General features: G+C 40.9%; 1 protein-coding gene across 1 annotated transcript in view; it reads right to left on the bottom strand.

The window, feature by feature from the left end:
• Positions 1-9,454: 9,454 nt before the first annotated feature.
• necab3 (N-terminal EF-hand calcium binding protein 3) overlaps positions 9,455-26,417 on the bottom strand; it is a 38,824-nt gene continuing 21,861 nt past the window's right edge. The window contains exons 9-13 of the mRNA XM_063910005.1: positions 17,244-17,297; positions 14,080-14,192; positions 13,528-13,605; positions 12,888-12,979; positions 9,455-10,445 (exon numbers count right to left, since the gene is read on the bottom strand). Of these exons, the coding sequence (XP_063766075.1) occupies positions 10,417-10,445; positions 12,888-12,979; positions 13,528-13,605; positions 14,080-14,192; positions 17,244-17,297 (366 nt within the window). The 3' untranslated portion in view covers positions 9,455-10,416. The remainder of the gene's footprint in view (positions 10,446-12,887; positions 12,980-13,527; positions 13,606-14,079; positions 14,193-17,243; positions 17,298-26,417) is intronic.

The raw sequence follows: 26,417 nt of genomic DNA, 5'->3' as shown, positions 1-26,417 counted from the left end.
AAACGTAGTGTTTAAGATATTTGCTTTAACTTTAGTTCAATCAATGCTTTAGGAGTGGAACAAATATCAGCGATAAACTCATTTTAGGTGAATAACAGAGCTTCAGAGAATCTTTTGGAAAATTCTGTTATTTAAATGAAGTTTATATGTTTTTTTTATACAGTATATCTTGATTAAACACGAATGTCTGAGAATAACAGGCGCTTATCCAGTAAACTAGTTGTACTGCACAAATGATGAAGTTCTCAAAAGCCACACAGATCTCTAATTGGCGCACACTCGTTGCCTCGTTAATGTTGTGAATCATTCAGTAACTCGTGATGAAATATGCAAGAGGCATCTTTGAATTCAGGTATGAAGTAATGAAAATGCTGTCCTAGCAATTGAATTATTCTGAAGATGAAAATTTGGCCATGTATAATATATAATGTTTTCCACATCTCAAAGTAATTCATATTCAAGACTGTTCATACTGAAGGTCGATTTAATCAAATAAACATTGCTTTATTTACTTAGTCATTGTGTTTTACATTAAATCAAATAAATATTACAGTTGTTTTGCAACACATCACACAATTAGCCAAATAGTTAATGTTCAGCTCAAAAACACATTTTGTTCATTAAATATTAAAATGTAAAAATGAAAATGTGTTCTCTACTGTACATACACTTACTATATCATAGCAAATCAAACCTGACACTATATCACATATATCTTTTAGAACACTAGCACATCCAGTATTTCTATAAAAGATCCATCATTTTGCTATTGGGTAAGCTTTTCTGTAAAGACATTTTAAGCACAATATGTCAATTGACTGCACATGCTGTATGGCTTGGGTTAACGGTCTACTTTAATCAGAAATTGTATGAAGAGTTTTGAAAATGAAACAGCAATATGAAGAGAATGATAAAAAACAATCCAAACCGAGGCCAATAGGCAGAATAAATGTGTAATATTGTGTGTAAACACGAGGTGGCAGTATACGCTCTACTATGAGAAGTGAAGCGTCATTGCTTTAAGTCACAAGATCCTAGATAGGGTGACTTGTGGCAAAGGTCTGTGATGAAAAACAGAACGGACTTTGGATCACAATCCACAAATACTCTTCTATGAAATGATACAGTATAACTCAATAAGAAATTCCTCAAATTATCTCCACTCCACCATTCTTGGTATAGGTATAGTTTTGTTGTTGTTGTTGTTGCTGATAATACATTTTAGTGAACGCAGCTTGTGTTGTTTGGGTTAATAAGCTTATCTTCATGATCATGATTTAAAAAAGTAATTACTGATAATTAGTCGATCTAAAATTGCAACATGACTCATCTGTTGTCTAGAGGTAATTGCGTGTCAGCATGTGTGACAACATACTGTTGTGTTGTATTTCGGCGGCTGTCTAGTAGCAGGGTCTGCTTTCTGCTGATGATGAGATATGAATGGTTTGATGCTGTGGCTCGGATGTCACATCGACACATCAAATCATGCTGAGAAATCTTAAGTTTCTATGTTGGAATGACGTCTAAAGCTTTGCGCACCAGGATGTGGAGATTCTGCCAGTTCTCTGCATATCCTCTTGGCCGTTAAGTCACTCCTTTATGGTCTTGGCTGTGTATTTAGGATAATTTTCTTTTGGCACAGTCCTTGGTTGTGGCTGCTCTAGACCAGGGTTTTATACGGATTTGTTTGTACTTCTCTATTCAGCTTTGTCTCAACCCTGACTCGTCACTGAATCCCTTTGCTAAAGCACCTTTAAACAATGCTGACACCACCATTCCTCACAATTAGGAAAATATGGTATCGCAGGTGATGACTGATGAGTGGTGTCTGGTTTCCTCCAGATATGATGTTTATAAATTGAAGCCAGTTCAATCTTGGTTCTATCAGACCAGAGGATCTTGTTTCTGAGAGTCTGAGATTATTTTTCTTGTAGCCCTCCCCACAACCGTGTCTTAGTACCTCAGGACTGTCCTTCAACTTCATGGCTTTGTTTTTAAATAGATTTTCAGCCATTACACATAGACCGGTGGGTATTGGCATGTGCCTTTCATGTTCATATAATTGAACCCAATACTCCAAAGAAGAGTTTCCTGTTGAAAGGTTGGGAAATTAGGTATTTTAATTTGGTGGACTCCTGGGAAGCACCAGAGAAGTACTTCAGGTGTAAAGTGAGGATATTTTGTAGGCTGTCATAATTGCATTATTGAATGCACTGCAAACATACAGGCCTATGTATATGAATATTGAAAACTTCCTCTCTTTAGGTTTAGAGTAGTTTAATTTGTTACCAAATGTTATGAGCTTGTAGCCCTTGAGGGAGTAGTTAGGGTGTGGTGCTTGCTACTTCTCAATAGTGTACATTTTGTGAAGAGCTTCGGCCAAATGTCTGCATAGTTCCTGTCCCAAGGTCTAGCTGGAGACGTAAATAATAGACATTCCTTTAGATTCTGTCCTTGTTTTTATAGCCCAAAAGAGGCTGTTAAAACAAGCTACAGTATGCAAATCAGTCAGATAGAAACAATATTTATCTCCTACTTTCACTCCCTATCCTTTTGACTTATATCATTATTTTCTAGCTTCTGTAGTTTCTTGGATCATTTACTTTGATAACAACCCCCAATGAATGAATCATCCCTGTAAAAACACTCTAAAGGATAAAGTCGGTGCTGTTCTAATAACCAGCTTTTCATGCTAATCAGTGTGGTTTAAAAAAACACTTGCAACTATCTGGTCCATAGTTGAATCTTGCATGAAGATGTACTCTATATACTGAATAGGTTGTTGGGTCCTACCTCGTTAACTAAAGATTGATGAACTCACTCTTGGCAAACCCAGTGGGATCACATGTTACCAATTGTTCTCTTATAATCTGAATAATTGTATCAGGAAACAGAAATTGTTATAAAATGTTAATAAGATACAGTAGTGCTAAGTAGGTTGCAGTAGAGCAATGGGAACTAGAGTGAGTGCAGAGTTATAATGGTGGCTGCACAGTATTAGTACCCAGTGGACCACTTGTAATAGTGTAAGCCTATACTGTATGGTATTATCCCTTAATGTTGACTTATCAAAGGTCTTGACAGAAAAAAGCACAGAACTAAGATAATCTTTGTGCAACATTAAGAGATGATATGAGAAACACACACGTTAGAAACAAGATTAGGATTTTACAACCAAGCTAGACATAAACATTATGTTTCTAGCTAAATGCTAACTTTAATATGACATCATGCTCACTATAACAACGCTAACATGTTGATCAGGTACAATTTACCATATTCACCATCTCTCAGTTAAGTGTAACATTTGCTAATTCAAAAGGTTCCATAGTCCTCAGATGTAGCCTGCAACTAAGGACAATTCTTAAGATAGAACTGAAAAAAAGAGTCAGAAAAAAATGATGTTAAACAATAAATCAATCAAATCCTATGCTGTCATCTATGCTGTATCTTGTCTGGAGGTGCCCTAAAATACAGCTCTGGAAAAAATTAAGAGACCACTCTAAATTGTTCTAATTGTTCTTTATCTTTAAATGTGTGGCAGCCATTCCAGTGTCTGTTGAATTCCAACACAGACATTTTTTTTCAGTAGTTTATACACTGACCGGCCAAAAAAAAGGTCACAAGCCTGTGGGGGCAGTGCTATGATCTGGGGCTTCTGCAGTTGGTCTGGTCTAGGTTCAGCAACGTTATGTGCCCAAAGATTGAGGTCAGCTGACTACCTGAATATACTGAATGACCAGGTTATTCCATCAATGGATTTCTTCTTCCCTGATGGCACGGGCATGTTCCAAGATGACAATGCCAGGATCCATCGTGCTCAAATTGTGAAAGAGTGGTTCAGGGAGCATGAGACATCATTTTCACACATGGACTGGCCACCACAGAGTCCAGACCCCGATTGAGAATCTTTGGAATGTGCTGGAGAAGACTTTGCGCAACTCTGGACAGAAATGTTGTGACATTGCAGAAGCTTGTGGAAACGATGCCACAGCGAATGTGTGCCACAATCAAAGCTAAAGGCGGTCCAACGAATATTAGAGTGCGTGACCTTTTTTTTGGCCGGGCAGTGTAGAATACAATAATTTTTAAAAAATGTTTAAATTGAACTCAAAGACATACCTATAAATAATAAAACAAGAGAAACTTATAATGCTGCAGTGGTCTTAGTTTTTTCCGCAGCTGTATGTTTCAAAGTTGGGATTTTTCTGTCAAGATCATCCCTCTAGCTGTTTCAGAGATGCCTTAAAAAACATTTGAAAGTTAGTCTTTATTCTGATAAAATTTAAGGTCAGACAAGTACCTACACCAAACATGTCTCGATAGCATATCCCGCACTGCCTTAAACGACGATTCAAAGTTAGGCTGAAAACTGTCATAAAGAGTGAATAAATTGCCTTCAAAGTTGTCCCTCTAACTGGAAGTGCAGAAAAGATGCTCACCCTCATTGAGGGGTAACAGGAAAACTGTAATAGATGAGATTATATTACATTACAAGACTCCCCTAGTGCAAAACAAAGGAAAGCGTCAACGCCATCACAGCTCAAATGATGAGAGTGAAGCTACATATAAAGTTCCTAATATTACACTCTAAAATACACACAATTCTAGTGAACCCAGTTAGCAAACTGAGTAAAAAGCTGCTGCACAGAGAATAGCAACATTTCAGTCAGACACCTCACGTGTTTCATTAATATGTTTATTAGACGCTGTATATACATTGAGTTTGGCATCTTGGCTCGGGCCTGATCACTCCACAGATTTACATAGAACATTGAGTGATGATATAACTAGGGGTGGTGGTGGGGCAGGTAAACAGCGGCAACGTGGAGTAGCAGCAGAAGCAGCATTAGCCATGCAGATGGAGGCAGATCTGGTAGCTTAAATAGAGTGGCAAATTAAGGAGAGTGTGTTTGGTTGGTAGTAAGAGCGGTAGGGGGCGTTATGTACGAATGTATCATTAGTGCTCGAGTTGACTGCCTGAACTAGCTCGCAGGCTTCGCCCCATGTCTGTCGCCTCTGCTCAGCATGATGCTTAAATTACATGATGGTGTTGAAGGTTCTGTCACAGTATATCAATACAGAGAGGCATAGATTATATTGGAACTGAGTCCGACTCCCATGACACTGGAAAACAAATCAATTTGGATGACATAGCTCTCCGAACCCATCTGTCTTCACATCCCTCCTTACAAGCATTTTCTTCCTTTCCCATCTCTCTTCCCAAACTGTAAAATGTGTGTTTTTTGACACAACGCGAATATGAACACTTAATGTTTTCAAGGCCAGGTTATTGATTTTGAGACACTCTTTTGTAGACTGTTGCTAATTCGCTTGACCTTTGTTGGAACACTGCATAACATGTGGTGCTTTGATGTTCTTCAAAACACATCACTTAAAGTTCAGTTAGACATCATTACAGAAATATCAGCAAAAACAAATATGTGTCAACCTTTTGAAACACAAATTGGGAAAATACACTTTTACAGTTTATGGCAAAACGCAAGTCAGTGTGAGGAGTCTGTAAGTCAACGAGGAAGAGTGACTCAGTCTTTCAGAGCAGGACGCCCTCTGAACCTGTTACCTCCCACATCACTGATACGTATCCTGAAATGAAGATAGTGAGACATGAAACAGGATGACAGCTGTTGCTTTGTCCCCTTTGGCCCCCAGTTTTTGCATTTCTGCAGTGATAATTTGCATGTCAGACACGCAAAAATAATGAATCATCTGATCCTCTCATCTGTCTCCAGTTTAACTCTCATGTATGTTTTTCTTAGTTCCTGTTCTTTGGCTTCATAAAAGCATACACTTGTGTATGTGAGTTTAAACACACTGACAGACCAGACTTTAAAGGTCCCCTGCTATACTCTTTTACAACAATATTGTCATATCTCAGAAATTATGTTAAGTTTGTTTAAGTGTTTTGGTCTTGTGACTTTTCTCTTTATTTTTGAATTAACCTTCCCTCTCGTTTCAGAATCCCTCTCCTGTGATTGTTCGCCCCGCCCCTGATTGTTTCCACCTGTTCCCCATTACCTGGTGTATTTATTGTCCTCGTCGCCCTTTGTCCTGTGACAGTTCGTGTTTGTTCATGGTGAATTTCTACCGGAGTCATTAAGCCACGAATACGCCTCAGAGCTTCGAGCCACATCGTGATTTAGTTTTTTTTATGCTCCCAGTGCATTTTTTCCTCTTTAAGAGTGATTTTATGTTGATGCTGTTTTTTGTCCATCATAGTGGACCTTTGGGTTGAATAAACCTCTTTTTTGTTAAAACCGGTGTGAGTCGTGCATTTGAGTTCAATCCCGTTTTCTCAGTCGTAACAAATATATTATAGGTCTCACATGTATACAAAACTTGTCTCTGAAGTGTTTTGCTGGAAATACCAAAGATCTTGAAGCATGCCTCATGCCCCTCTGTTTCAGCGGCTGATTCTGTGTCTGTAGCTTTAAATGCAAATGAACTGTCAGTCCCCACGCCCCTTTGTGAGATGTTTGGTTCCATAAAACACTAGAAGGAGACTCAGGTGATAAGGTGGGTGGGTGTTACCTTGGTTGGTTATTGGTTATTGGCTAATGGTGGCACAACAAAAAAAAACATTATGACATCACAAAGTGGCCAAAATCCCATCAGCTCATTTTCAGACAGGTTTTTATATGAATGGATCAGGACAAAAAGAGAGAAACATTTTTTGGAATCCCTTAACACAGAAGAGACATATGTATTTACAAAAGACATGAACAAGTGGATTTTGCATAATAGGTGACCGTTAATTAAATCTTTTGTATTGACATTCTTCAAGGTTTCTGCCATCATCTACATCACAACTTTTATCCTTCCAACACCAACACAGAGAGGTGACTTTGGGTGCCTTCTGCACAATAAAGTAACCAAGGCAGAGGCAATAGCAAATTGTGGGGAATGATACGGGACAACAGATGCCGCTTCTTCACCTTTGCTCTGGCCTCTGGCTCTCTGAAGGGATGAGATGTGTTGTCAGAGCTAAGGGCATCTGCCTGAACAAAAGAAAAAAGGTTTTCTCTCTCCTCTCCTGCTGAAGGAAAGTGTTGAGGCTTTCAAAGAGCTGCATGATTTAAATAACTTGACTATTAATCAGTGTAGCACATCCCTTTCACTACATGTGTTTCAAGACCAGGCAAATATTTGTATAAAACAAATACACATTGGACAATAGCTTTTCATTTGTTTCCACCTGAAATTAAAATAGCTCGCAAATAAACTTGTTGGTGCTTGTGTTCTTTAGCATCTTGTTGGAATATTTTTACTGCAAACAAAATCTCCTGACACTCCTGGGTTGTATTAAATAAGTAAAAATAATAGATTCCATGGTGGTTTTGTTATATACATGTCTCCTCCAGCAGCAGCACCACCTGAATCCCTATATCGTCTGCAAAAATAGAACAGAAGCTGGGGCGCGTTAATCCCTGCTCTATCTCCAAGATATACAATAAATCAGACAGAACGTTGTATTCACAATGTTTGCCTGGGGAACATGAGATTAATGTTTACCTTCTATCCATCAGGAGGTTACTTAGGAGCTAGGTACCATTTGTTAAAGACTTTAAAGTAGAGCTTATGTTTCAAAACCAAATTCTGATTTCTTAAAAATTGTAATCCTTAAGATTTGCACAAAATCTATCAAATTGTTTGATAGTTTTTTCAAGGTTCAAGGCGAGGTCTACCAATTTAAAATAACTACCAATGCACATGGGATTCAAAGGGAGCTTTGCAGGGTTTTAATCGTCTCATCAAGAAGGGTATTATTTAGTACATCATATGAACAGGGTTGATAGATCTGTACTTTAAACTCTGGTGTGTCCATCTTTTTTTCTAGCGAATGCAATAATATTGAGGCTTCATTGAGACACAAATATGATAATGTTCTGTCCAATTATTTGTAACATAATTCTATATTTGCTCTTATTTAACATTTATCTTACTTATTTCCCTTTGTGTAAACCTCCTTTGCAATGCATTTAAATATTTTTCTGGTATCAAGTTATCATTTTCTATCTCTATTTGACGTTTAATAAAAAAATCCTCTTCAACTGGAATAGGCTTTATTCTTTTTGTTACCTTTATTCTACTGACACTTCTCTCCAGCATTGGTAATAGATGTAGTGGTGACACTTGCACCTGTGCGTTAAGATGAACAGATGAGGAACAGGAGGTGTGGAGACTCATCCTCCCAGCCTCATCTAAATGACTGTCCAGATCACCACTTCTGGATATGTCCTTTGTGTATTACAAGCAGACAGCCTGCCTAACAGGAGGCTGGAGAAGAGAAGGCTTCAATTCGCCAATAATCATGCAATCAAATCTTACAGCCACAGAAATCAGTGCTATGCAGAAAGCCTGTGTGTGCGTTTGCAAATATGGCACAAACAACTTCAGCAATCTCAACAATTTAGCATTTCTATTTATACAAAAAACTTGCTGCATTTATGAATCTGGACCTTTCATTGTTATTCTGAACTCGTAAAACATTTGCTTCAAGCTTTCTGATTGCAAAGGAAAGTGGATAAGTGCACAAGGACTTCTTTTGAGCTCTCTGCATGGATTTGGTTTGAAATACAGTGGATGCATGCAGCATACCAAATCATCTCAATTCTTATATTGCAGTGCACTGTTGCTACATTTGTGCTGCCACCCTTCTGTTGCACCATTGGAGACACCAAAGTCTGAATGTTCGTGTTGGTGAAATGCAGTGACTCCCAGTCCTGATTTAAAAACAAGTGGTTATTACCATGAGAAACAATGATAAGGACAATTCTGAAACATAAATATATATTTTTAAGCCCCTTAAAAGTAGTATATGATTGAGCTTCTCATAACTCATAGATATGCAACCTGTTGCCACAAGCACGCAGGGTCTAGACCTGATTTTGGAGCCTGTAGGACTCAATCATTTTCACAGCTGGACAATCTTGAACAGGGAGCTGTCTGGTGTGATCCACAGAAACTTTAAAAAGATTCAAGCTTATTTCCAAGTATTTTCGAGAATTCACAGCTCACATAACACTGATGGAACTATTATTGACATAAATTGAGTTTTAAGCAAGACTTTAGGCTAATTAAATCTGTGTGTATTTTATATTGCTTGTTAGATTTCTACACATCAAAAAAGTGAATCCCCAGCATCAGTAGTGTTGTATGAATTTAATCAAACAAACATGTGTAATGTGGAAAGCAGTTGATTGTGTTGTACCCTTAGAGAAGTATCAGCAAATCAAACCCACCAAAGCATTTCAGCCTCTTTCGAATGTTTGGAAACATCAAACCTTATTGATTAAGTTTTAACTTGTTTCTTTAAGAAGGACTGTTGAAAAGGGAGACATTTGAAATTCAAATCCAATTAAAGTGGTAAAGCACATATCAGAGGAAAATATCTGTCAGAAAATAAGAGTTAGAGGAATGTTCACTTGTCAAAGTAGTTTTACTGATTTTATTAAAGTTTATTTTCCGTCTGTTTACAAGGTGGGGTACATTACTAAATTATAACACAACAGAAATATTAATATAAGCAAGTTCCATATGTACAGATGCAATAATCTCAACCATGTTTGAAATCAATATACAACATTTAATAAATGTCTCTTAATAACTTAATGATCCAGGGAAAATCCACACAAAATCTTACTTGCCCACATTTAGAGATATTTTTACATTTGAAACAAAGACTGCGTCTCAGTAGAGATATTAACTGAGCACTAGTGTATCTAGCAATAGATAGATGTAAGGGTAGGGATATCTTTTTAGAAATAGCTAAACGAAAGATAAACAGTGCTACAGTTTCATACAGCATATACAGCCTATATTTAAAGGAACTATTACTGAAAGCTTTTTCATCAGCATGCATGTTCAGGCTGCAGCAACCCTTCGTCCTGCATCCCCCTGCCTTTTCTTCTTACTAAATTGTATTCAACGGTAAACAAGTCATCAAAAGCACAATAACACTACTGGCATGGTCATTTTCATTTCAATTGGATTCTAGTAGCCTATACTAGCGTCTTTTTGCTTGTTCTCCACTTGCATAATATAGGACAAACATTGCAAGAGAGACACGGCCGAGAGAGGGAAAGGGTTGTGAGGATAAAAGGACGTTGCATTTCAGAGAATCAGTCACTTTCAAGTCCATGTATTGGCTATAGGCGGCATTGATATAAGCGGTACAATAATGAGCAGTCGCAGACAGAGGAACATTAAAGATGCTGCTGGAGAATACTGCATGACACCAATGTCTCTGTCTCCCGTTGCTTTCAAACACATGGATGCCTCTTGAATTCTTCTGTGAGTGTGTGTGTAAGTGTTTTTGTATGTGTGCATGTGTGTGTGGGTGGCTTTGTCCGTGTGACAGTGTAGGCAGGAGATGTGACATTCTGGATCCAATTTCTAGTTGTTAGTCATTATCCACCAGGAAGCTGAGTAAACATACAAAAAATGGTTAAGGTCACTACACACCAATACTGTATGACTCAATGTATGACTCCAAGGACAAATGTCAGGCTTTATTTAATAGTCATTCATCTGAATTACATTTTGTCAAGCTCTAAGTTTTTTGAATTTATCATAGAAACTTTTTTTTAAATAATTAATGTGAAAATTCTTTGTCATGTGGCAATGGCGGCAATTAACCAATTAACTGCATGAAATTTAGTGCAGCGAACAAAGGGCCGATACAAAGCTCTTTTTTTTTTTTTTACAGTAACCTGGTATCCTTTTCAGTCAAACTGTGGCACTCTTAGTAGTAGTAAAACAATGTTTGACGGATCAACGAGTACTTCCAACACTGCGCTTCTAGTGCAAAATTCGTCCTGGAAGATAACATCTAAGGCATGAGTGTCGAGTGACTGGCTTAGACACAGATAATAATAGCTGCTCCAGCCGAATGTTGTGTTTTATTTATTATCATTGGTTCCAGAGTCGACTCCTTGCTGTGCTTCTGACATGCGCCTCCTAAACTATCCTCCCTCTTTCTCCCAATCACCGCATTGTGGCATTACTCGTTTCCTTAGCAGCCAAACTAGCCAGTAACTCACTAATGATGTCTCTCTTTCAGAAAACACAGCTCAATACAGACACACACATTTTTCTTTAACAAGCAGCTATAAGTATCTCTCCTACGAGGTGTCAATAGACTTTATAACGTACAAGTATATATATACTTATATTTACATCTTCCAACATCAGATTATATTGTACTTCCTGCTTTTAAAAGTGACCTATATGTAGCATATGTTGTGTTTACGCCACAAATGTTAAGTTAACCCAGCATGCATACGTGCAAGTCACAGATGTGAGGTAAACAACCACATTTGGTATCTTAGCATTGAGGGCAACTCATGCAGCCCACACAGCCAAGTCACCATCTGCATTGGCAGAAAATAATAATTAACCTTATTGCTTTCTGAAGCATATTAAGAAGCATGCAATACATTAATCAGTGTTCATTAAGAGAGAAAAAAGAGTCATGGTTGTGACCTGGGCGTGAGTGTGAGTGATTTGTGCTTCTCTGCCGTGTTGAAGTGTTGATGACAAAAAAAATTAAGATATGTGCGTCAAATGGGAGTCTGCCCAAAATGCCCAAAATAGGGTTGCATCTAGATCTCATTTTCAACAAGCAAATATATTCAAAATAAGGCAAAAAGATACTTGGTATTCTATGTTTTTGCTCTCTAAACACCTTTACCATACATAGTTCATCCATGCCATGTCCGCAAAACATCAGAGCCAGTTCACTTTTAACGAGCAGTACAGAGTAATGAGTGTTTGGCGAGGATATCGCCACTTGGATATTTATTTATTCAAAAACATCCGCTGTTCTCACAGTAAATGCATGATTTAAAAACATTTTCTACCTTTAGGCTAAATCTCCAAATTCTGAAAGTGATTTATTGTCGTGAGGCCAAGAAATTATGGCTGCTCCCCCGATTTTCACAGATGGGAGGTTTTAGTACATCTTCATGTATCATAACACATCCAAGCCTAATGTACTAATGCACGAAACAGCAGAATGTGACACACAGAGCAGTGACCACACAACCAAAAGAGAAGTTAAACCAATTTGAAAAGGCATTAGTTCAATGTTATTATGTGTGTTCATAAAACGCTTTTGAGTTTCCAATGCATACATGCAAAAAAATCACTAAAATTCCTATTATCAACAACAACAACAACATTTACAGTATTGAATGTTTGTTCACAAATGTAACCAATTCCTGTTAGTACATCCCTTTTTAGTACTTCACTTCTTGTAGACTACCAGTAGAAACAGTAGGACATTTAGCTTTGACAACAACATGGAATTAGGCTACACTGGATGATTGGTTTCAGATAGAGCAGATGTGAACTATTTGCAGCTTTCGCTAAAACAAGACTTTCGAAGCCATGCGTTGTGAAGTGAATGTGATCAGATCCTATGACTGTTTCAATAAGACGTGGAATTGCTGTTGACACTGCGGAGTAGCAAGGCTCTGTCTGAGTATGATCAGGAATGACTCTCAGACTGCAAATGACAGGTCACACACTAAGCAGCAGGCACCTCAGCATCTCTCAACACCTGAGGTTTTTAGGTAATAACCAGGTGTCATAACTCGACCCAAACTGTATGGGTCATATATGAACACACAAAATCATGAAGTCATGATATTTGTCCTCATTCCTCAAAACAATTATCAGGATATTTTTCTCAGCAGACATTTACTCATGTAAAAGAGATCACTAGATCTCACCAAAGTCAGAATATATAAATCAATTTGGATGATTTAACACTAATCAAAGGTTGCAACACTGGCTTTCTAAAATATTGTGAATTATGACATTTAATGTTCGATTTTGACACAAATGAAAGCAGACATACACACCTGGGAGCAACATGGTGGAAACTACTTCAGCCTCCTCCAACATGTCGATGACGCAGCGCTGGAAATCTTTACTGCTGTTGGACTGCAGGTAGCTATAGGGTTAGACAATCAAGAACAAAGTAGGGATGGATAAATTCACCTTTAACAAAATGATGTGCATGTTATAATAGAGAGTTTATCACTAGAGAGCAAATTTAGCTTTTTTAGCAGATTTAAAAAAACTACATTTCTTTGAGATTTTGTTATTTCATTTTATGTTGACATTGCCGTGCAAAAAAAGTGATATAGAAATTACTTCAAATGTGTATTTGTTTGTGTTTCAGTGAGTGTGTGTGTGTGTGTGTGTGTGTGTGTGTGTGTGTGTGTGTGTGTGTGTGTGTGTGTGTGTTTGTGTGTGTGTGTGTGTGTGTGTGTGTGTGTGAGAGAGAGAGAGAGAGTTTGTGTAACTGAGAGATGGGCCATCTGCTCAACTTCACTGGTGGGGAACATTCCCATACCAAAAGGTAAGAGAGCCAAACAGTCTGCCAATATCCAACAGACACACACACACACACACACACACACACACACACACACAGACACACACACACACACACACACACACACACACACACACACACACACACACACACACACTGACCTCATCCAGGAGATGCGGTCCTGCCAGAACTCATACATTATGTAACACAGCTTCCCCGGTAGCTTCTGAACGGACACGCTGACAGCAGGACGGAGAAGAAAGTAGAGCGGGGCAAGTTGAAAATACAGGGAGAAAAAAAGAGTTTACACTAAGCAAAACATAAAGTGTTTAAACCTTTAAGAGGTATCAGTAAGTCAGAACAACGCAAGGCCAAGCTTTTTACCACACAACAGGCGGCATTAAAGAGAAAAGGAGCTTTATTTCCATACTGCAGTTAGTGACAGGGCGAAAATATGAAATGGTTACTGTAACAATTTAATTTATTTTGTATCAAGATGCTCACAGTGTGGGGTCTCCCAAAAGCTGCTATTATAGTTGAGGAGCATACATGATACAATGCTAATGGAAACTTTTCAGGTTTTCCATCCATTTTCCCTCAATTTAAGTCCAACCCCTGATTCAACAACATTGCGTCTAAAGTCTACGTCGGCAGCAGAGCCTGGCACAGTGTTTAAAAGATGTATTGCTTTGTCTGAGAATATATGCACTCACTGCAGGTTGTCAGAGTGGGCTGCGGTGGCATCCATGTAGCTATTCAGAACTTTCTGGAAGTTATCAAGCTCTTCATCGGGCACCGACATTTGCCTCTGAACAAGCAGGATGTTCTGTTGGCAACGATACAGGACACAGAGATGGGGAAATGATGAGATCACACATCGGCTGTCAAGAAGAACATGTTTGTGTGTGTGTGTGTGTGTGTGTGTGTGTGTGTGTGTGTGTGTGTGTGTGTGTGTGTGTGTGTGCATGTGTGTGACAGTAGGCTCACATTATCCCCTGAAGTCAAGGCATCTAGATATAATGTCAAGATGGATACTTTTGAAGCATTTAATAAGAAACTGATTAAATATCTCACTAACATGAACAGCAAATAAGGTATGAATAACTAAACGTTACATCACATGCTCTCGTTAGTCAATGCATCTGAGGGAGTAAGATGATACAACAAACATAAAGAAGGTAACATTCAAGGACATCTTCTCAATTTCAATGAAAAGTGTTGTGAGATCACTTTGTCACTTTCTTATTGACGACAATTTAAACTCAAGTTAGTTAGTAAGTCCATGGAAGTTTCACACTGTTTCTTGAAGTTAACTAGCAGACCCAACTCATCATCTGAATGAACCATTAAAATGTGTCATAAAACACCTGCTTTCCATATCAATCCACAGACCTCCTGACAAGAAAAGATTCAGAAATGCTTTGAAATTGTTTTTTTTTGTTCCTTTATTGATTCAGCTAACGAGCCACATCTCCCCGACTGGCAGTGATTCAGCATCCTCGCATCAACCTGCTGCCCTCTCTTCTTTTTTCAACAGTTCCATGCAAGAGTGAGTCACCACTGTGACGAGTATGCAGTAAAACGCGTCTTAAGGCTTATCTTTTAGTGGCAATGTTTCCACAGACTTGGATCTGCCCTTTAAAGCTTGGCTATCTTCATCACAAAGAGGCACTTTCTTTTGGTTGTATGTGGATGTAGGTTTAGTTTTGATTAATCAATCTCCAATATCTCTTGCGATTGTCGTTTAAACTTCAATACAATGGAAGAATGGATTTTAATTACTGAAGCATAGCATTTAAAAAGGGCACTTAACCCTCCTGTCGCGTTCAGGTCAAATCTGAGTGATTTACTACTCTTATCAATCATAAATATTCTGTTTTACATTTGACTGCCTTTAGTTAGTCGACTTTGTTGGACTTACTGTAAGATGTTCCCGGTCAAAAAGGACCGCCATGGGAATTGAATGGGTAACCCTATAGATTATGTCCATCCATCAGATGAAGATAAGATGAATGTTCATTTTGGAATATAATTTCAGTGTCTATTCTTTCTATATCACTGCAGTTATTCATCTAAACCAGTAGTCTGAGACATTATTTACAGCTTAAATTTGGTGATGATTAATGTTTTTTGTGTTAATGTAAGAGCAGTTCAAAACGACTGGTCAAATTTAACAGGGAACAACAAAGTAAGGGGGCAGAAACGAACAAGAGAGGAGGGTTGAAAAAAAAACACAGATCTCGCTGTAAAGACTAGACATTGAACATCTTTCTGCCTGTAAAAAATCCTTTTTCTGAGTGTTCGGAGAAGCAAACAAAATGATATTAGGGTCAAGCGTTTGGTGGCAGAAATTTTTACGACAGATCCTTCCGAAACAAATCGGCTAGAGCTTTTTGTCACAAGGATAGTCTACTTTTCAATATTTGTTTACTTTGGGTTTTATTTTTGAAATATTTTTTATAAATTGAAAAAGACACAGACAAAAAAAGCTATGTTCTTTCTACAATTTTCCTTCTTTTCAACGTAAAACAGACATTTACTTTACTATTCCTGTTATAAATACTTTTATATAACTGTCACACCTTACAAAGGTTACTGGCACTCTCTCCTCTCTGTGGGAGATTTCACTCCATTTCCACCACTCAAGTGCATTATGAGTCAGCATTTTCTTTGGCCTGTGTGCGACCACTCAGACCAATTTTTATTTACTCTCTTGTGTTTTAAGGTGAGCCTGTTGAACACAAACCGACCCTTTTACTTTGAGGCTTGTCAAATATCGATTTTAACAGACGCAATATACATGTGCCCAAAAACATGAAACGTTGGTATCATTTATTTGGTGAAAGAAACAGAGATGCTGCTTGAGATATAAAATGGGGAGGTAAACAAACTGGATGATAAAATCAATTTTATCATCAAAAGAGAATAAATTGCTTAGTGCAGATGAGAATAGTTTCACAATTATATGCTGTCAGTTTTTGGAACATACTTTAATAATGGAGGTGTACACAATCATAAGGTGAATACAAGAGAGTAGCAGGGTGTTAATGGATAGAACCACAAGTTAAATATGTAGTTAAAGGGGAATTAGATATGGGGATATGCTCTGTAATAAAATCATATTGCTATCTTATCAGTGTCATTGTGAGTGGCATTGCCTCAACTATGTCTGTCCTCTCCTTGTTTTTTATAAAGATATATGTAGGGATAATGTTGTAAAAGGAGAAAAGGCTAAGTATGACTGCGTTAAAACACAGTTTTAATCAGGAATTATGCACTGCCTTGAGTTCTTTCTATGTATGTACGCTTCTTGATTTGTACATTCATGTACAATCATTGCAATCAAACCACTATACATTCAGACAAAGATAACTTTGCTGTCGTAGACTCAGACAGAGAAGTGTTACATCATTACAATGCAAAGATGTTTGATTGCTATCGAGTGCTGTCTTTTAAATGTCGGTGTGGACAAAAAAAGCAGCTCCTTATCTCAGTATTTACTGTTCACTGTGAATGTCTGCACATTCCTACACAAATTCTCCAGCTCATTTATCTGATATAATGTAACCGTTTTTTTCTTTATTATTATTATAGCAAACACATAATTATTTGAATTATTAACAATTATCTTTTGGTTTTATTTCTGCGGTTCTTTTTTAAAATCTTTTATTTTGTATTTATTGTTTTTCACCAAGGCAAATTCCCTGTGTGTGAAAACCCTCTCGTCATTAAATCTGCTGATTGTCATGAAATCATATGATACTACTGAACAATGAAATCTGCTCAATAATTCCTGCAACAAAACAAAATATTTAGTCACTGCTTCTTGACTCCGGTGAGTATTCCAGGAAATATTCTTATGTCAGTTCGGACTTACAGATTTGTACGTGCTGGCCAGCGTATCCTCTTTTAGTGGCTCCAACTTTGGACCCTGAAACAAGAAGATAATAAATATGAGTGATGCAGAAGAAATTCTTGGCTCTGTTAAATTCAGGAAAGAAAGGTCAGTGGTGCCAGGAGTATAGGCATATTATTTTATAAAACCCTTTACTCTATCTGATCTAAAGGTTTCCATGGAGTTCAGAGCACTGAGGGGTTGCTTCCACACGGCTCTCAACATGGCTATGGCTGAATCGGCATCTAACAGCTAACCAGGCTAGCAGTATGAACAGTGCAACGGCATGAGAGCTGACAGAGCTAACAGTGGTAAACCAAAGGAGGCAGATACGTTATATCAACAACACCATCGGTCGGGAAGACTTTATAAGCCATTGGCTAGCCAGAGGGGCACACAGAGCCAAATCCCAAAGTCGACTCTGAGGCCTTCAGCTCTGAACCCTGAGGAACTAAACTCTTGCACCTGCTAGAGCTTGACTGCATAAGGGTTCGAGGACTCAAAATGGTATAATAAAAATTGGACAGCACTCTGTAGTGGTATATCTTTTTAACTTTACAATGGCAATGTAAGGTTTTAGACTCCTTTTGTATGGACATAAGGAAATTGTCAATATCAATTAATAAGGCAGACAAATTCAAATGAATTTAAATGATGAACAAATTAGATAATGAATCCGATGGTTGTTTTTTTCTGACTTCATTTTATGTACCATATACAATACATTACAATGTCTTATATAGGAAATAGTTGTTTGGTAACTACTAAAAGTTTTGGTTATGCATATTTAATTTGTATTGTATTGAATAATTACCTGCAACAAGGAGGCTATGTTTTGTCAGCCGGATTGCAGAAAAAGCACTGGCCTGATTTTAATGGAACTTTATGGAAGGATGAAGCATGGGCCATGAAAATAACCTATAACATTTTTTTTGCTGTTCTATATAATATCTGATGAGTTAATGTATGTGATTTGACATTTTTCAAAGGCCGTCGTGCAAGACAGATTCCCTCAGGGGCTATAAAGGTTACATCCATTCATTCATTCATTCAATAATGCCACTGTATTTCGTATAGCTATAAATAAAAGGAGGGAGAGGGAATGATGGGATAATGTCAGCCAAAGCCACACTAAAGAGAGGAGATTAAAGATGGACTTTATAAGAAAAAAAACAAAAAACATATAACTCACAACTCATGATGTGTTTACTTTAACCATATCCTTCAGCACCCAGTCTTCAAAAGTATGATTTCATGAAAAATGAAATACAGCGAATACAATAAAAAAGATGCATTCTGGAGGTTATGGTTCTTGTGTATCTATGTTTGTACAACATAACCTTTGAGGCATAAAACTAATTCTGTTGCATTTTAGAGAGAAGAGAAAGGCAGCGAGATGGACAGAAGGTGTGTGTGATGGTGGTGAAGTTGAAGTGTGAGGGTAGATATTGCACTCTGCACATCCTGCAGATTATGAATTGCTTTGATATTGCACTCTGAGTCCCTGTTGGTTGGAAAGGAGCCAGGGCTGGAGACAGAAAAAATGGTTTGGGAGAGACTGAAGGGGAGGAAGAATGAACATCAAAAGATGGGAATAACGGGAGTTAATAAAGGAAAGAACAGACAGAGAGAAATGAGATTGAGCAAAAGAGGTTGCCGAGAGTGTCATAGAGGATTTGAGATGTGGTAGCAAGAATGGAATGAGAAATAAGGGGTAGAGAAGTGCATGTTGTAAATGCACCCTGCTCCTTTGTTCCCACAAACCAATCTGAATTATGCTGGCAGTGCAAAGTTGAGTAGAAATGTATAATATTTAATCTAGTTGATGCATCTAAACAACTGAAAATACATAAAAGGTCTGTTCAAAGAGGCTGTCGTTTTTTATACAGCTGAAACCATTCAAGCACCAAACTGACACCTTTTCACAGACAAACATTGAACCATTCATGTGAAATCCATGTGTCCATCCATGTGTTTGTAGCACAGCTTTGTAGTCAACACATAATAAATGATATGCACAACAATATCAAAGATTGTAATGCATTAGGTGTTACCATATTCTTTACATAATTTATTCTGAACTTCTTATTTTACTGGAATGCCTATGACTTCACTACAAACACATCCTTCCATTCATCCATCTTCACCCGCTTTTCCGTCAGGGTCGCGGAGGTAACAGCTCCAGCAGAGAGCCCCAAACTTCTCTTTCCCTGGCCACATCAACCAGCTCTGACTGGGGGATTCCAAGACGCTCCCAGGCCAGCGAAGAGATATAATCCCTCCACCTGGTCCTAGGTCTACCCCTTGGTCTCTCCCCAGCTGGACGTGCCTGGAACAGCTCCCTAGGGAGGCGCCCAGGTGGCATCCGTAGTGTGGTAATTCTATCTGCTGCTTCACTGCTGCTTGCTGCCTATGGCGTTCTGCTACACTGCTCTGTGGAAACCCCATCTGCTGATTCATTGCTGTCCCATGCGTCATGTACTCCTCTTACCCTGCCTAGCCTGCTTGCTTGCTGGCCCTTTGGTTAATTAGCCTGCTTGCCTGCTATCCCTTTGATTAATTAGCCTGCTAGCCCCTTGGTTAGCTATCCACATTCCCTGCCAGCTAATCTAGCCAGCCTCTGCCTGCTATCTGCTCACCAGTGCCTGCTAATGTTTCTGGTGGTTACTTGCTAACACTCATGTAGACTATGGACTAACAAGTCCGTGACTGTGGATATACAACTTGTGGGTGAGTGTGACCTAACTTATCCAGCTAACTGTGCTAACTGTTAGCAGCAACTTTTTTCCTCGAACCTAGCATGGCCTGCCTCAAACTATTCAATGTCCTCCTTCTCCTTGCTTTCCTCCTTACTGTCTCGCCCCCCTCATCAGTTGCGCACATGGGGAAGTTGATATTCTTCGACCCCCCTCATTTGCCTGACCATCAAACTGACTCAGTCAACATCTATAATAGAGACTTGGCTTCCCTGCTGTTTACACTGTCTCTGGGGTCACCATCAATTGTAAACATTACTATTCCTCCTCTGTCTTCATGTTATGTTATGAGTCTTCTCAGCAATATGATTATTTTACCTTCTAATCTTCCTACACTTGACAAATGTAAACACAATGACTCATCCTCCCTTTGCCGTGCTCTGATTGTGTTACTACTCATAATCTCTGGTAATGTTCATGTCAACCCTGGTCCTTTTGATACTGTTCCCCCCCTCAATGGTTTTCAGTCACATGATCTCTGTTTCCATGATTTTTGTGTTAGAAACAATATGGGTTTTCTGCATGTAAATATAAGAAGCTTGGTGCCAAAAATGGACCAACTTAAAGTCTGGGTGGAATCCTCCAATCCCCATGTCCTTGTCCTGACTGAGACATGGCTCCGTAATTCTGTCTCCTATCCTGATACCAACATTAATGGCTATAATCTATTCCGCCAAGACAGATCATCTAAAGGTGGAGGAGTAGCAATCTACTCTAAAGAACAACTACACTGCTCAGTGGTACTTGCCAAGTCTATTCCGAAACAGTTTGATCTCTTGATCATTCAGATAAGGCTATCGAATAATTTTTGTATTACAGTGGCCGGCTGTTATCGCCCCCCCTCAGCCCCTGCATGTACTCTTGAGGCTCTTAGTAGAGCACTGGCACCTTTCACTAAGTCTGAGCTTGTTCTGCTTGGTGATCTCAATTGGGACATGCTTAGGCCTCCTGAGAAAGTCATACAGCAGTTAGACTCCCTTAATCTCCAGCAAATTATCACCCAACCAACCAGGCTCAACTCCAACTGTCCGGAGAAAGCTACCTTGCTGGATGTAATTCTTACTAACACTCCCCATATGTATCAATCTGGTGTGTTCTGCAGCGACCTCAGTGACCACTGTTTTATAGCCTGCATTCGCAAAAACATCTCCACCAAACAGCCCATTACCATCAGCATTAAGCGCTGTCTAAAGCATTTTAACACCCAAGCTTTCCTCCATGACCTGGCCAATATTAACTGGCACAGAGTCAGCCTGGTTCCCTCTGTGAATGATGCGTGGTCTCTGTTCAAAGACCAGCTTAGTGCTGTGGTCAATAAGCATGCCCCCCTCAAGAAACAACGGTTGAAAAATCGTCACAGCCCCTGGTTCACACAAGAGCTCACATCTCTTCTCCATCAAAAGAATGCTGCATGGAGAAAAGCCCGTCTATCAAAGTCTCCCACAGACTTCCTCAAATTCCGGCAACTCCGCAATAAGGCTACACAAGCCGTACGCCAGGCCAAATCTGGTTACTTCAAGGCTCAATTCACACAATGTAGCTCCGATCCCAATGCTTTCTGGAAAACAGTAAGAAAACTTCAGAACAAGCCCTCAGCCATGCCTGTTTCACTCAAAGTCAATGATCTTGTCATCTCAGATAAGACTGCAATGGCAGATACTTTCAATAGTCACTTTGTAAAGTCTGGCTTTGTCTTTGAGAACACACTGTCCAAAGGCCCTACTATATCGCCTTCCACAGCCCATAGTCTTCTAAGCCCCCCACACCTGCACCCTCCCACACACAGCTTCTCCTTTCGGCCTCTTACAGAGGGGGAGGTTTTAAAGGAACTGTCTGCTCTAGACCCCAAAAAATCAGCTGGGTCTGACAACCTTCCCGCATTTTTTATTAAAACTGCAGCTCCCATCATTGCAGCACCCATAACCAAACTCTTCAATCACTCATTCCATACGGCTGAAATACCCTTTGACTGGAAAGAAGCCATAGTCCTGCCCTTGTTTAAAGGTGGTGAGCAGTCAGATCCAAATAGCTACAGACCCATCTCCATCCTGCCCTGTGTGTCCAAGGTATTTGAGAAGCTTGTGAACAATCAGCTCACTAACTATCTTAATACTTTTGGTATACTCTCTGACGCACAGTCTGGGTTCCGCGCTGGGTATGGGTGCACAACAGCCACTTTAAAGGTATTAAATGACATTACATCCACGCTAGACACCAAACAACATTGTGCTGCTATTTTCATTGACCTTGCAAAGGCCTTTGACACTGTTGACCATCCCACCCTCATCAGCAGGCTGAGTAGTATTGGGGTCATAGGTCACTCGCTGGCTTGGTTCTCTCACTATCTATCTCACCGGGTGCAACGCGTAAGGTTCGATAACTCACTCTCTCACTCCCTCTCTGTCACAAAGGGTGTTCCTCAAGGTTCTATACTTGGCCCATCACTGTTTTCCATCTATATCAATAACATTCCCCTAGCTGCTGGCAATTCACTCATTCACCTTTATGCCGATGACACCATCTTATATGCCTCTGGTCCTTCTCCCTCCTCTGTCCAATCCACGCTCCAGGATAGCTTTCTCCAGGTACAACATGCCTTTACACAACTGAAACTGTCACTCAACACAACTAAGACAAAAGCCATGTGGTTTCATCGGAAGGGTGTACCCTCTCCGTCTCCCTTAAACATCTCCACCTGTGAGGGGGCAATCTTGGAGCAAGTCTCCACCTACAAATACCTGGGTATCTGGTTAGACACTACAATATGTTTTTCACATCACATCTCCCAGTTACAGTCTAAGGTGCGGGCTAAACTTGGTTTCCTTTACCGCCACCGCCACTCTTTCACTTCCTCTTCTAAACTCACGCTTATAAAAATGACTATTCTCCCCACACTTGATTTCGGTGACACTATCTATAGAACTGCCTCTAAGGGCACTCTTGCTAAACTGGACACACTCTATCACTCTGCCATCCGTTTTGCCACAAACGCCCCCCTAAATACTCATCACTGCAGTCTTTACTCTCTGGTAAATTGGCCATCGCTTCATACTCGTCGTCATATTCACTGGCTCACTCTCATTTACAAGACCATCCTTCATCAGACACCCCCCTATTTGTCCCGCCTGCTGCATCGTCTACCTACCACATATAACACTCGGTCCTCTCTTCGCATCCTGCTAACAACCCCTCAAACTAGATCCTCACTCGGCCTTGCATCATTCCAGTCAGCTGCTGCCACAGACTGGAACGCACTACAAACACACCTCAACCTGGTCACTTTCATTTCCATTCCGGCCTTCAAACACTCCATCTCACACCATCTCACTGATCCCTGCAAGTGTTTCCCCTCCGTCTAATCCTTCAGCTCAGTCTCCCATTTGTGCACCTAGGCCCGCTGATTTAATGGTTTTAATGATTTTGTATAACCAATCCTTGTTTTCTATGTCTTTGTATGTTTTTTAAGTGTCACCTATTTTTGTTTTATGTCAGGCCATCTTTGTAAATAAGAACTTGTTCTTAATGATCTGCCTGGTAAAATAAAGGTAAAATAAAAAATAAAAAGGTGCCCGAACCACCTCAACTGGCTCCTTTCAACTCGAAGGAGCAGCGGTTCAACTCCGACTCCCTCCTGAATGACTGAACTTCTCACCTTATCCCTAAGGGAGATGCCAGCCACTCTGTGGAGAAATCCCATTTCGGCCGCTTTTATCCGCGATCTCGTTCTTTCGGTCATGACCCATCCTTCATGACCATAGGTGAGGGTAGGAACGAAGATGGCCCGTTAGACAGAGAGCTTTGCCTTCTGGTTCAGCTCTCTTTTCGTCACAACGGTGCGGTAAAGCGACGGCAGTACCGCTCCCGCTGCTCCGATTCTCTGGCCCATCTCACGCTCCAATGCTCCCTCACTCGAGAACAAGACACCGAGATACTTGATCTCCTTCACTTGGGTTAAAGCCTCATTTCCTACCTGGAGGGGACAGTCCATCGGTTTCCTGCTGAGAACCATGGCCTCAGATTTGAAAGTGCTGATCCTAATCCCAGCCGCTTCACACTCGGCCGCAAACCGATCTAGTGAGTACAGACCCCCTCCCCCCCGACTACGCCTCGAAATCCTGTGCATGAATATCACAAACGGAAATCGGTCCGACGTGCTACCGAGGACCCGGACACAGCTTTCGCTTTGGGAGTACAGAGATTGGATGGCCCTGAGTACAGACCCCCTCATCCCATACTCCCGCAGCACCTCCCACAGTATCTCCCTGGGAACCCGGTCATACGCCTTCTCCAAATCCACAAAGCACATGTATACCGGATGAGCGTACTCCCAGGCCCCCTCCAGGATCCTCGCGAGAGTAAAAAGCTGGTCCGTCGTTCCACGACCAAGACGAAATCCGCATTGTTCCTCCTCAATCTGGTTCCCTTCTTTCCAGCACCTTAGAGTAAACTTTCCCGGGGAGGCTGAGTAATGTGATGCCTCTGTAATTGGCACAAACCCTCTGATCCCCCTTTTCAAAAAGGGGAACCACCACCCCGGTCTGCCACTCCTTCGGTACTGCAATGTTGATGAGACGTGTCAACCATGACAGTCCCTCAACACCCAGAGAATTCAACATTTCTGGGCGGATCTCATCCACCCCAGGGGCTTTGTCACTGTTGAGTTGTTAAATTACCTCAGTTACTTCCCCCCCATGAGATTGGAGTTGATCCCCCTTTATTCTTCAACTCCGCCTCTAACATAGAAGGCGGAGTTGTCGGGTTCAGGAGTTCCTCAATGTGTTCCTTCCACTGCCCTAACACCCTATCAGTTGAGGTCAACACCGTCCCATCCTTACTGTACACAGCTTGGATGGTTCCCTGCTTCCCCCTCCTTCTTCAGTCGGACGGCTTCCCTGACCACCGGTGTCCACCAGGAGGTTCGAGGGTTACCGGCGCTTGAGGCACCTAAGACCTTGAGACCACAGCTCCCCGCTGCAGCTTCAGCAATAGAGGCTTTGAACACCGCCCACTCAGGTTCAATGTCCCCAGCCTCCACAGGGATGCCTGAAAAGCTCTGCCGGAGGTGTGAGTTGAATGCCTCCTGGACTTGGGACTCCTCCAGATGTTCCCAGTTCACCCGCACTATACGTTTGGGCTTACCAGGTCTGTCCAGAGGCTTCCCCCGCCATTCGACCCAACTCACCACCAGATGGTAATCAGTTGACAACTATGCCCCTCTCTTCACCCAAGTGTCCAAAACATGTGGCCTCAGGTCTGATGATACGATAACAAAATCGATCATGGACCTTCTGCCTAGGGTGCTCTGGCACCATGTACACTTCTGAGCATCCTTATGTTCGAACATGGTGTTTGTTATGGCCAATCCATGACTAGCACAGAAGTCCAGTAACAAACCACCACTCCGGTTCAGATCAGGGGGGCCGTTCGTCCCAATCACGCCCCTCCAAGTGTCTCCATCATTGCCCATGTGTGCGTTGACGTCTCCCAGCAAGACTAAGGAGTCCCCTTCAGGAGCCCCATACAGGACTTCTTTCAGGGTCTCCAAGAAGGCCGAATACTCTGAACTGCTGTTTGGTGCATAAACACACACAACAGTCAGAGTTTTCCCCCCCCATAACCCGCAGGCGTAGGGAGGCGACCCTCTTGTCCACTGGGGTAAACTCCAAAAAGAAACATTCAACCGGGGGCTTGTGAGTATCCCCACACCCGCGGCGCCTCACACCTTGGGCAACTCCGGAGAACTCCAGAGTCGACGCTGTGCGTAGAGGTGAGCCCCACCAGATCCAACTGGTAATGCTCCACCTCCCGCACAAGCTCCGGCTCCTTCCCCCCGAGAGAGGTGACGTTCCACGTCCCCAAAGCCAACTTCTGCCGCCCGGGTCTGGTCTGTCGAGACCCTCTGCTTTCACTGCCACCCTTCTGGCAGCGCACACGACCCCATTGGTGTTTCCCGTAGGTGGTGGGCCCGCGGGACGGGGAAGCGGAGGTGTTACCCACGTTGCTTTTTCGGCTGTGCTCGGCCGGGCTCCATGGCAAGCCAGGCCACCAGAGGCTTGCCGACGAGTCCTCCTTCTGGGCCTGGCTCCAGAAGGGAACCCCGGGCTTCCTCCGGGCCGGGTATCCTCACTTTCAAGTTAGTTTTTCATGAGGTCTTTTGAACCAATCTTAGTCTGGCCCCTTACCTGAGACCAATTTGCCATGGGAGACCCTACCAGGAATACAATATTCCAGACAACACAGCCCCCAGGTTCATCGGAGCACACAAACCTCTCCACCACGATAAGGTGCTGGTTCTCGAAACACATAGCCTTTGTTATTGTATTATTAGTTTGACGCAATTAATACAGTTAATGTTGAAAGTTATGCAAACATTTTCATTTGCATCTGTGAGGGAAATATT

Source organism: Eleginops maclovinus, chromosome 20 (assembly GCF_036324505.1).
Source record: "Eleginops maclovinus isolate JMC-PN-2008 ecotype Puerto Natales chromosome 20, JC_Emac_rtc_rv5, whole genome shotgun sequence".
NCBI lineage: Eukaryota > Metazoa > Chordata > Actinopteri > Perciformes > Eleginopidae > Eleginops > Eleginops maclovinus.
The sequence above is the reverse complement of the archived record's forward strand: the minus strand, read 5'-3'. Positions and strand labels throughout refer to the sequence as shown.